Source organism: Elephantulus edwardii, unplaced genomic scaffold, assembly GCF_000299155.1.
Source record: "Elephantulus edwardii isolate Elephantulus edwardi_28Jun2011 unplaced genomic scaffold, EleEdw1.0 scaffold00098, whole genome shotgun sequence".
NCBI lineage: Eukaryota > Metazoa > Chordata > Mammalia > Macroscelidea > Macroscelididae > Elephantulus > Elephantulus edwardii.
The window spans coordinates 4,696,418-4,708,535 of record NW_006399848.1 but is presented as its reverse complement, the minus strand read 5'-3'; the positions used below and the strand labels follow the sequence as shown (position 1 = coordinate 4,708,535).

Sequence of the window (12,118 nt, the reverse complement as noted above, 5' to 3'; positions counted from 1 at the left end):
CACCCATTTTGAATAATATTGCATGAGTTCCTTGTTTTTCAATGCAGCATAATATTCCATTGTGCGAATATACCACAGCTTCTCTACCCACTCATTTGTTGATAGGCATTTGAGTTGTTTCCAATTCCTTGCTATTATAAACAAAGCCGCAATAAACATGGGTATGCATATATCTACTTGGGTGCCATTTATGGTCTCTTTAGGGTATATTCCCAGTAGTGGAATTGCTGACATACCCCTCTTTTCATTAAAGGGAGCTCTGGTGGCCAAGTGGTTAGGATCTGTGCTGCCAAAGGCATGCGGTTGGAATCCACTAGCTGCTCTACAGGAGAAAGATGGACAATCTCCTCCCATGAGATTTACTGCCTCTGAAAACCCACTGAAGGGTCAGCTATGAGTTGGTTCTGACTTGATAGCACATAAGAACAACAGCAGCACATACCTGAAATTGGGAGTTACTAATAGAAAAAATATAAGGAATAATCTTTCATTCAACTATTTATACACAATTATTCAGTATAGACTAATTTTTGAGGCATTAATACAAATGAAGGAACAGAAGCATCTCAGTTAATAATCAGAGAAGGGAGCTCATTTTAATCAAAGAGTTCAAGAGAGGGAGTAACATACTCTGTGGGCAGATAGCTGTCCAATAAGGAGCACACTGACAGTAAGAAATGAACAATGTATTTATCATACAATTACCATCATCAGGGGGAGCAACATTTTGAAATTATAAGAGCAGTAGTAAGCCTTTTTCTAAACTTACCACCTAAGTTTTACTTGGTATCAATTAATACTACCATGTACCCTCTTTTATGTTGATGTCCATTGTATTTTTTTTAACTGATTACGATAGAGGGTTACAGAATTAAAATGTCCCATTATTTCTCAACTTGTCTGATCTCTGAGGCCCACTTCTCACACTCTTATGTTCATTTTCTGATACCTTCACTCACTGTTGTTTTGTACCATAGAGTCAGAATTAACCCACAGCTGACCCTCCTGCAGGTTTTCGGGGGCAGTGAATCTCACAAGAGGAGACAGCCCATCCTTCTCCTGCAGAGCAGCAGGTGGGTTCAAACTGTGTGCCTTTGAGTTTGCCACGTAGCTTCTTACCACTAGGCCTTCAGAGCTCACTCCCTCACTTAACTGTACGCTATAGTAATTTCTCTCAAAGTAACTCCCAAGGTAATGCTGAAGACCATAAAATTTACTCAGATATAAAAGGGTTAGTGGCTATGTCAAATATTTTTTAAAGCTTCTTATTCAAGACAGTTGAATTTTTAATATATCTTAGTATGGAGTATGATTCTGGGAATGTAATGATTCAGTAAATACTTATGGATTTAAAAATAATTATTGGGCCAATTGTGTATCTTTTCTTTCTTCTTTGCAAATAAAAACCTAAGGTAACAAGCATAAATTTAATGTAGGGTCATTGTGGAACACATTGCTATGTCTCAGTGATGACGCAAATAGCTAGTGTTTCACTGTTCTCATTTCCTAGGAAATTATTATTTTCTTTCTCTAGGAATTCTAGCAATCAGTAACTCAGGTATAAATGCCTGCTCTTTTATTATTTTCTTTTCATATTTTTATGTTCAAAACAGAGCCTCTGCATTTCTATTTATATTATACTAAAGCTTTTAATTCATCATTTTATGACTATTTAAAATATTATAATTGAATGAATAATTAGACTCTCAATGACTATAGCAACTAAGTGTTCGGATACAAAATTAATAATTTTTTATTATTACTGAAAGTTCTGATACGTAAAGAAAGTATTTCGTTAGATTATATCAAGTCAAGTAAGTGTAATGTCTTTGAACTTAAGGAACACAGAACCTTAAGGCAAATATGTGGGCAACAAATAATCTAAGAATTATGAAAAAGCACATTATGATTAGTTGATAATTTGAAAATAAGAGAGCCTAGATATGGAGAAGAGAGTTCTAGTGGTTTACTGGGCAAGGAGTTACACTGCCAACCCAAAGGCAGGCAGTTTGAATCCACCAGCTGCCCTATGGGAGAAAGATGGGTAATTTCCTCCCAGGTGATTTACAGTCTCTGAAGCCGTGACTCAGCTCTGAGTCAGCTCCAACTCGAGGACAATGCATTGAGTTTCTGAGATACGGTGGACCAATACTATGAGTAGAAATAGTTGCTGTATGTTTAGCGAAATTAGATGCTACATTCTTCCACACAGCTATATACTTAGGGAAACTCAACATTTTCTTCTTGCAGTAGGATCTGTCATATGTTGTATCTCTCTGCCTAAAAGAAGTCTTAACTTACCCAGAAGTGCAATTGAATTAGCAGTATCTTCAGCATATGTTATTTCATCCGATACTTTCTTCTTCAAAAATGGTAAGCTTCAATTAAGAATGAGGAATTTAAGAGTAATTTTTAAATTAATTCTTTGATGGTGACATCATTTGCATGGCAGAGGAAAAATTCCTTTCTGAAGAATAAATGAGGATAATAGCCTATCCTTTAGCCCTGGGTAACTGACAACAATCAAAAAAAATACAAACAAGCTAAACTGTGTTTCTAGTGAAAAAATAATGCTGATTTGTTTATAAATGAATATAAGTGATTACACAATTTTAATTATTATTGCTCTTTAAAAGGGAGAGTTAAAGCCTACTAGGAATATATAGAAATACTAACAAGTATCATTATTTATATAGCAAAAAAACAACTCCTCAAAAGAGTTAAATGGAGAGGTATGTTTAGAAGGTTAAGTTGTCTGGAAGGTTTATTATCACTTAATTGAGTGATTATAATTTTATTTTATTATCACTTTGCAAAGATGTATTATAACTTTCCATAGTTAAACACTTGGCTTTAAACCAAAAAGTTGGCAGTTGAAACACACCAATAGTTCTACAAGAGAAAAGTAGTGGCTATGACTTCAGGAAAGATTATAAATAAAAAAATCTCATAAGACAATTCTAATGTATCCTGATGGCCTCGTGGTTAAGGAGTAGCACTGCCAACCCAAAGGCAAGTAGTTTGAATCCACCAACTGCTCTGTGAGAGAAAGCCAGGCAGTTTCTTCCTGTCAGATTTAGAGCCTCCGAAAACCTGCTAGAGGTCAGCTATGAATCAGTTTCAACTTGAAAGTAGTAAGTTAAGTTGTTGGCTCGTTCTACTGGCTTTTCATCAGTTAGAATCAGCACACAACATATTGTATAGAATGACTAAACATGGCTGTATCAACATCTACTTATCTTAACCACTATGTGGCAGCAAAGAAGCATGGTGGATTTCTAATTTTCAAAACTACTTAGAGAAGCAGCATTGGAAATTAGGATTAACCTACAACCAGGAGAAGATAACGTAGATGAATGGGATCTTCTAAGACTCAAATCCCTATGCACATTCAAAAACTTCTCCAACAGGGTAAAGAGGGAGGCCACTGACTGGGAAAAAGTATTCGGTAATAACATATCAGATAAGGGACTTATATCCAGAATTTATGAAATACTTGAGCACCACAACAAGATAAAGGTAAAGAATCCAATGGAAATTAGGATTAATATATTTAACCTTTTTCTTTCCACCTTTGCATTTTTCAGAATAAATACAAAAATTATTGTGAATTTTTATTATTTACTCATATTTATAAAATAAGACACAAGATTGAATATTTTTAGAATCTAATTTTATCAATTAAGACAAATTTTTCTATCACATTTTCTATTAGATTACCCAAGGACTCACCAGGAACATTACAATTCTTTGTTTCATCTAACATTTATGATCATCTTGAGAGCAAAGGATTGTAAGACAAAATATTTTAATATGATTAGTTTAATCCCTTTGGGTGGCAATATAAGACTATAATAAAACTGACCACGTTTAAGAATAGAAATTGCTGAATTAAGGGATCAATTTCAGGTTTCTTAAGCACTTTGAAAGAGTACTAAGGTGTCTTAGTACTTTGCCACTTACTCTGCTCAAGCATATGGGTAATCTATTTGTGACACAAAAATAGAATACAATGAAATATGACAAGCTGATAATGCAATATAATTTTACTTACCCACATAATTTCAAGATGTCACAAGCACATTCTAAGAAATTAGGCTGGTTTTCAATTTTTCCTGTACATAGATTCAGAATTTTAAATATCTGTGCTAAATCCCTTAAAGGCTTTAATGATTTTAGTTAAGAAATGAAAATAAGATGAATATTCTAATTCAGTATGTTCTTTAAAGTACTTCTGCCTAAACAAGAGTCTACTGGTTTTGTTAAATATGGTTGACACATTTAAGTATATTTATTTTGAAAAATACAGAGGAAAATTTCGGACCATACAATGTTAACAGGAAGGAGTATCATTCAACTTTTGTTCCAATACCCTCTTTTTTTCAAAATAATGTTATTACTTTCTCATTACCACAACATTGGAGCTAGTCTACCAATAACTACAGTATAGAGTCAGTTTATAAGTGACTTATTATTGGCGGTGAATGATGAAATATTGGTTAGTGGTATTCTTCACACACACACACAAATACACTATTAGGGAACAAACAACCTAAATCTTATACTACTTTATTGCATTGTTTTATTAACACTGAACTCAAATGTATTTTCTTTTATCTAAGGTTGAAATTGACTGGAAATGTATTTCATTTAAAGTTGTTGTTGTTATGTGCCATTGAGTTGCCTGTGACCCACAGCAACCATATGTACAACAGCCCTAAACTCTGCTCTATCCTGTGCCAACTTTATTGTTCCTGACACACCCCCATTACATCAGTCACTGAATCAATTATTAATTGATTATCTGGTGGGCCCAATGCAATAACATAGGTCCTCATAAGAAAAAGAGAGGGATATGGAGAGGAGAAGACATGATAATGAAAGCAGAGTTGAGAGAAATGTTAAGGAATGAAGACAATCTTTCAAGTTAGAACAGGAAAGGAAAGCCTTCGGAAGAACCAGCCCTTCCAAGACCTTGACTTTAGTCCAGTGAGACTCAGTTGGACTTGTACCCTCAGAACCTTACATTAAGCCAACAGATCTGTGATTTATAGCAGCATTACAAAAACAAAGACATTTTTAAGGTGCACGGTTCAAATCCACTAATGCTCTGCTGGAGAAGGAGGCGCAATCGCCTCCTGTACCAGTCAGATCCAATTTGACAGTACACACACACACACACACACACACACACAATAATAAAATAAGATAAAATAAAGACATTTTTAATAGCAGTACAATTTATAGTAGCAATGAAAAACTAAGGCATTTTATAATAAGCTTTCTCCTAGTGCAAGGGAAATACACACACACACACGTAAAGGATACAAATCCATTCTGGTAACACTGGACCAGTTTCTTGACAGATTGAAGTTGTTTTTCTTCTAGGTCACTCTAAAACAAATGATCTAAGTTAGTTCTTTTTTTTTAGGATAATATTTTTATTGGTTTTCATTCAATAATTAGTATACATGGTGTTTAATTCATGTACATTGTGTTTTGTATAATCTTTCATATACATTGTGTTTCATACAATCATTCATATAGATTATATTTTATAGAACTAATTATGTAGAAAAGGCCATGGTACTAGGGATATTATAGCCAATGCTAGATGGATATTGACTAAAAGCACGGAGTATCAGAGGAATATCTATCAAATTATAATGAATCACATTTTATCTTATCTCTGGAATAGAATCAATGTTCCAGTTTGAAATTGCTCTATTAGCCTGGGTCCAAATATGAGGTTGATAGAAAAGAGTAACTCACTGATTCATAGAGGGTATGACTCCTAAAAGTGAATAGGAAATGCACATTGTGATTTTAATCCAATAATAACATTAGTTTGAAGTTTTGCCCTTACCTTCTCACACCTAGATTTACACCAAGGAATATGCCTTCAGGGTTCTTTTCTGCTATTAAATTTGTTGGAATTTAAGAAAAAATCTTTAACATACATTTTTTTTCAGAAAGAAGGTAGATCTATTAAAATTATCAATGAATTCGTAAATCATTATGCTACAAACATTAGTTTGTGAAAAAATGAAGATAAAATAAATTACCACTTAAATTACATTAGAAAATTGTGAATCTAGCTAGATTAATATAAAAGCAGTAACTGTACCAGAAATAATATTAACATTAGCTAAAATATATTGAGCCTATATTTTATACCATGCAATATATTTTAGCACAATATATGTACACAATTTCATTACCTGTCTAAATATACTATTAAGTAAAACCTCTACAGCTCTTAGGTGGATTCTGCCTCATAGGACAGTTTCTAAGGCCTATATATTTTTGTCAAAGCAGACTACTATATCTTTCTTTCAAAGATACATTAGAGGATTTGAATAGCTCATAAATATTTTGTTAGTGGTCAAGTGTTAATCACTGTAACATCAGAACTCTTTATCTCTTTTTATTGATATCCACTTCCTAAACAACATGCCTCTGGAAACTCTATGAACTTTGATAAATGAAGATAGTTATAGAAAGGCTTCAGGACTCTTGTTCATAGGGTTACTATGAGTTGTGCTCAACTCGACGGCAATCAACACCACGACCACCTCTTCTCCAGAATAGGAAACTCAAGCTGAAACACTTTATGTAGTTTGTTCAAAATCATATCGCTAATATCTAAGTTGCGTCACCTGCATAATGCAGGTTAGTGATGAGTTTTCCTCCAATCCTGATACCACAAACATTGTTCTGCAGATGACACAAACTTGCTTGCTGAAAATGAAAAGGACTTGCAGTACTTACTGAACTTACTGAAAAAGATAAAAACTTAAATCTATGATATGGATTACAGCTCAACAACAAGAAATAAATGCTCATGTGACCAATAGGCAACATTATGATGGATGAAGAAAACACTGAAGTGTCAAGGATTTCATTTTACTTGGATCTAGAAACAACACCCATGGGACCATTAGTCAAGAAATAAAAATACACTGCATTGGGGAGATCTGCTGTCCAGGACCATGCCAAAGCATTAAAGAGCAAAGAAAGATATCCGCTTAATGACTCAGGCATACCTGATGCAAGCCATGATATTTACAATTGTTTCCTATGCATCTGAAAACTGAACAGTGAATAAGGAAGACTGAAGATGCTTTCAAATTGTGGTGCTGGAGAAAAGTACGAAATGTCACATGGATTGCCAAGAGAACAGACACATCTGTTTTGTAGGTGGTGCAAGGATGTGAATGAAACTCTGTGTGATATTTTGGGGCATGTTTTAAGGAGTAGCCAATTCTTGGAAAAGACATTATTCTGGGAAATGCAAAGGACTAGCAAAATAGAGGCAGATCCTCAACAAGCTGAACTGAGACAATGACTACCACATGGGCTTTAGTATGATAGAGAATTCCGAGGTTGGTGCAAGGCAGGGCAAGGTTCAGATCTGTTGTACATAAGGTCATTGTAAGTCATCGTCTACCCAATGGTGTCTAGCTACAGTACTATGTAAGTAGTAATGCTGGAATAAAATTTGGCAATCTGACTCTAAAATCCGTATGCTCAATTTACTGACTCAAGTAAAATGTCTCAGGGGGAAAAAAATTCTGTCCAGCGATGTATTTTCAAGACACAGTTACACCTATCTTTTACATTTTCTTAAATTGCTAGTGGAAAAACTGTGGATACTTATCGATTGAGCCCTGGTATGTAGTGTATAAATAACAACATCAAGCCTAAGTGAAAGGTGACAGCTTCCTCACTGGTGCAGCTGGTGAGTATGAACTGCTCAGTGCTTTAGTCACTGTGTCACTAGGGCTACTTGATCAATACTTATTGGCAACAAATTAGTTATCATTATCTTGACTTGCTGCCTGTGAGACTTTTACTTCATTGAAAATTTCCGAGCTTTCTTTGTCCTTCTCTAACTAAAAACTCTATACACTTGCAACTCATCTACAGATTCCACCTAAAGAAAGACACAGAGAGATTTGTCTGTAAAAGGGGCAGTGCTTGTATAGTGTATATGTGAGTGTGTACACACATTTCCTTAACAGTTAGTAAGAGCATCATGTAAGAAAATGTTTTTTTTAAAAGTACAATTATATTAATAATTAAACAATGTTGTTGTTATGTGCTGTCGAGTCGCTTGCGACTCATAGTGACCCTATGTACAACAAACTTAAACCTGCTCTATCCTGTGCCAACCGCACTGCCTCCAACACACCCATCCCAATTACCCCAGTCACTGAGTCAATCCACCTCATAGAGGTTCTTCCCCTCCTGCACTGTCCCTCCTCGCCCCCAAGCATAAAGTCCCTTCTCCAAGGACCAGTCCCTCCTTACAACATGTCCAAAGTATGTCAGATGAAGCCCCAGAATCCTTGCCTTCAAGGAGCAGCCCAGTTTAACCCTCTCCAGGATGAACTTGTTTGTTTTTTGACAGTCCATAGTACATTCAACACTCTTTTCCAACACCACAGCTCAAAGTCATCAATTCTCCTTCTATCCTCCCTAGTCATTGTCCAACTCTCTAATGCATAACAAGTGATTGCAAAGACCATGGCCTGTATCAGAAGCACCTTAGTCTCCAGAGTGACACCATTGCTTTTCAGTACTTTGGAGAGGTCCCTAGCAGCAGACTTTCACATTGCAATACGTCTTTTAATTTCCTGGCTACTGGTGCCAAGAGTGTTGACTGTGAATCCAAGCAGACTAAAGTTGTTAACAATCTCAATCTCTTCACCATTCATCCTGATGCTGCCAACTGAACCAGTCGTGAGAATCTTTGTCTTCTTGACATTGAGCTTCAACCCATATTGAAGGCTGCAGTCCTTGATCCTCTGCAGCAAATGCTTCAGGTCCTCCTCAGTTTCAGCAAGCAATGTTGTGTTATCTGCATAATGCAGATTGTTACTAGATCTTCCACCAATCCTGACGCCGCACCTCTCCTCATAGAGCCCAGCCTCTCGGATCATCTGTTCTGCATACAGGTTGAAAAGGTATGGAGATAGGACACATCCCTGGCGTACACCTTTCCCAATTTTGAACCATGCAGTGTTTCCTTGCTCTGTTCTGATGACTGCCTTTTGGTCCAAGGATAGGTTTTGCTTAGCATGATCAGGTTAAACAATAACTTACATAAAAATTATTTTCTGCAAAGGATAAACTATTCTTAAACAACTACTGTGTTTCTTTTGTGTTTTCTTCTTTCTCTATGTGAAAAAGTAGAGATCATAAATGTTTAAAACAATGATTAAAATTTTTTAATACTATTCGCAAGACCTTAATTTTTTTGATAGACTATGCAATGGTCAGCCATTTTCCGCTTAGTAAAAATATACACTCTTCTTTGGAAAACACTATGTAGTAATTTAAGAGCGCATGCTGGCCTTTAAGGCCTGCAGTCAATTCTTGGATAATCTCAGGAGTGTATGGGAAGTGAGCATGTATGCACACATGATTATTATCCTTTCTCCCAATGTCAAAACTCTCAACTTGGAGTCTTATGTCTGAAATCATTGTATTGTCCTTATGTTCTATAAAAGGTCTCTCTTAAGGTAAATTATTAACATTATGCTATGTGTGTATATAGTGCAACAGTGTGAATATCTCCTACTTTTATATTAAGAAACTTTAGGTACTACCCCAGGATACCCTTTTCTCCTATTTCCCCTTAGTAAGAAATTAAGACTAAATGATTTATTCTTTACTCTGAATTATTCCATCTGATTAAATTCACTGTGGCTTAGTCCATCCCACAAAACTAAATCTATTCTCCTCCTTTGTTGTTGTTGTTGTTATGTGCAATTGAGTCTCTTGGAACTCAAAACTATGCTATGTACAACAGTCCTGCTTTATCCTGTGCCAATCTTATTGATTCTGACACACCTACCTCCATTATCCTAGCCATTGAATCAATCCATGTCATCAAAGGTCTTTCTCTCTTGTGCTGTTCCTCCACCATCTCAAACATGCCCTCCCTCTCCAAGGACTGGTCCCTCCTTGTAACAGGCCAAAAATATATCAGATGAAGCTTCAGAATCCTTGCTTCATAGGAGCAGCCTGGTTTCACCCTCTCTAGGACAAACCTCTTTGTTCTCCTAGCAGTCCACGGTATATTCAATACTCTTCTCTACTACCACAGCTCAAAGGCATCAATTCTCCTTCTATCATCCCTATCATTGTTCAGCTTTCTGATGCATAGCAAGTGACTGTGAAGACCATGGCCTGAATCAGTCACATCTAAGTCTCCAGGCTGACACTGTTGCTCTTCAGTACTTTGAAGAGGTCTCTGACAGCAGACTTTCCAAATGCAATTAATCTTTTACTTTCCTGGCTGTGTGTATCAAGAGTGTTGACTGTGAAGCCAAGCAAACGGAAGCTGTTAACAATCTCAATCTCTTCATTGTCTATCATGATGCTACCAATCAGGTCAATGGTGAGAATCCTTGTTTTCTTGATGTTGAGCTCCAATTCATATTGAAGGCTGCAGTCCTTGACCTTCTGCAGCAAGCACTTCAGGTAATCTTCAGTTTCAGCAAGCCTTCCTATTAAACACATTCGTATTACATTTAAGAGAGCTGGGCAATGACTAGAGTTGACAGAAGAAGAACCGATGCCTTTAAGTTGTGGTGCTGGAGAAGAGTATTGAACATACCATGTACCGCCAAAAGAATAAAAGAGGTCTGTCATGGGGAGGTAAAACCAGGCTGTTCCTTGGAGGCAAGGACTGTGAAGCTCCATCTCACATACTTTGGGTATGTGGCCAGGAGGGACCAGTTCTTGGAAAAGGACATCATGCTTGGAAGGGAGGAGGGACAGCACAGGAGAGGAAGACCCCAGATGAGATTAATTGGATCAGTGACTAGGAAAATGGAAGTAGGTGTGTCAAAGACAGTGAAACTGGGTCATGATAGAGCAAGATAAGAATCACAGGTGACTCAATGGCACATATCAACAACAACAACAACTACATTTGAACAATAGATAAAGTATGCATTATTTGAAATGTTTTAAACAAAATGAAAGCAGTAAGAGATTTAGAAAAAAATATATGATACAACAGAAGAATTTTCTCTCAAAATTTACTCACTTCTTCAGTCTCTTCAAGGAGTTTGACTACACGATTAAGGTCCATAGGCTTCAAAAGACCCTAAAAAAAATACAACTTTTAGTTTCCTATATGATAGACATTGAGAAATCACATTAAACACATTCTTTTAACTTAAAAATGCTATGAAAAATAGATGAAACTTTACAAGAGTAAATATGTATTGAGTCAAAAAACACCAAACCAAAAAACCCCATAACCTTATGAATTCTAGTAGTCTATCAAAATCCTAAATGTTTTAAATTTCATTATACCTGAAACACACAAAACAGCATCTTGAATGAATAGCACTTTTTAATGTTTGGGAAATAAAATTATCTCTTATATACGTTCATATTATACTGAGTTTTCTATAGAGACGCTCAACACTATAGTTTCTAAAGTACAGAAAGGAAATGTTTTCCTGAACTATGAATCTCTTTCTCAGTTGGTACCAGTATTCTTCTAGTTACACACATTAAACAGGAATCTGTTTGTTAAATGTATATTATATCTGAACCATTTCTTAAAACCATTGTTAATACTGCCTTATTTAGTTCAGAGCTCTCCACCAACTGTAATGGTTTGCTCCTATTCTCCTGACCTTATATGGCCAATCTAAAACTCCAAAGTGAATAAAATTCATCCAAACCATTAAAAAATCCTTATTAGTAGTCCTGTGCTTTCACTTATGCTGTTTAAATGCTATCCCTTTCCTAGGTTAACTCCCGTAGGTTGTTCAAGATTCAGTTTGTGTCACCTACCCAAGAGATTTAAGAAATGGAATGCTTGGCATGGGACATTTTGAATCAGAAGATTATATGATTTACTATGCTGGGGAATGAAAGGGTGAGAAAAAATGGGGTTGGTTTCATAATTTAAAAAGTCATTTCTAGATCCATCCTGAAATACAATGTGGTGAGCAATAGGATAATATCCATACGCATACAAGGAAGTCCAGTGAATACCACTATCATTCAAATATATGCACCAACAACTAGAGCCAAAGAGGAGGAAATAGAAGATTTCTACCAACTTTTGCAGTCAGAAGTTGGTCAA

General features: G+C 35.9%; 1 protein-coding gene across 1 annotated transcript in view; it reads right to left on the bottom strand.

The window, feature by feature from the left end:
• LOC102862295 (chromosome unknown open reading frame, human C7orf63) overlaps window positions 1-12,118 on the bottom strand; it is an 85,505-nt gene that overhangs the window by 52,768 nt on the left and 20,619 nt on the right. Inside the window, exons 2-5 of the mRNA XM_006891492.1 lie at window positions 11,063-11,122; window positions 5,329-5,394; window positions 4,055-4,164; window positions 2,302-2,378 (exon numbers count right to left, since the gene is read on the bottom strand). Coding sequence (XP_006891554.1) covers window positions 2,302-2,378; window positions 4,055-4,164; window positions 5,329-5,394; window positions 11,063-11,122 — 313 coding nt within the window. The remainder of the gene's footprint in view (window positions 1-2,301; window positions 2,379-4,054; window positions 4,165-5,328; window positions 5,395-11,062; window positions 11,123-12,118) is intronic.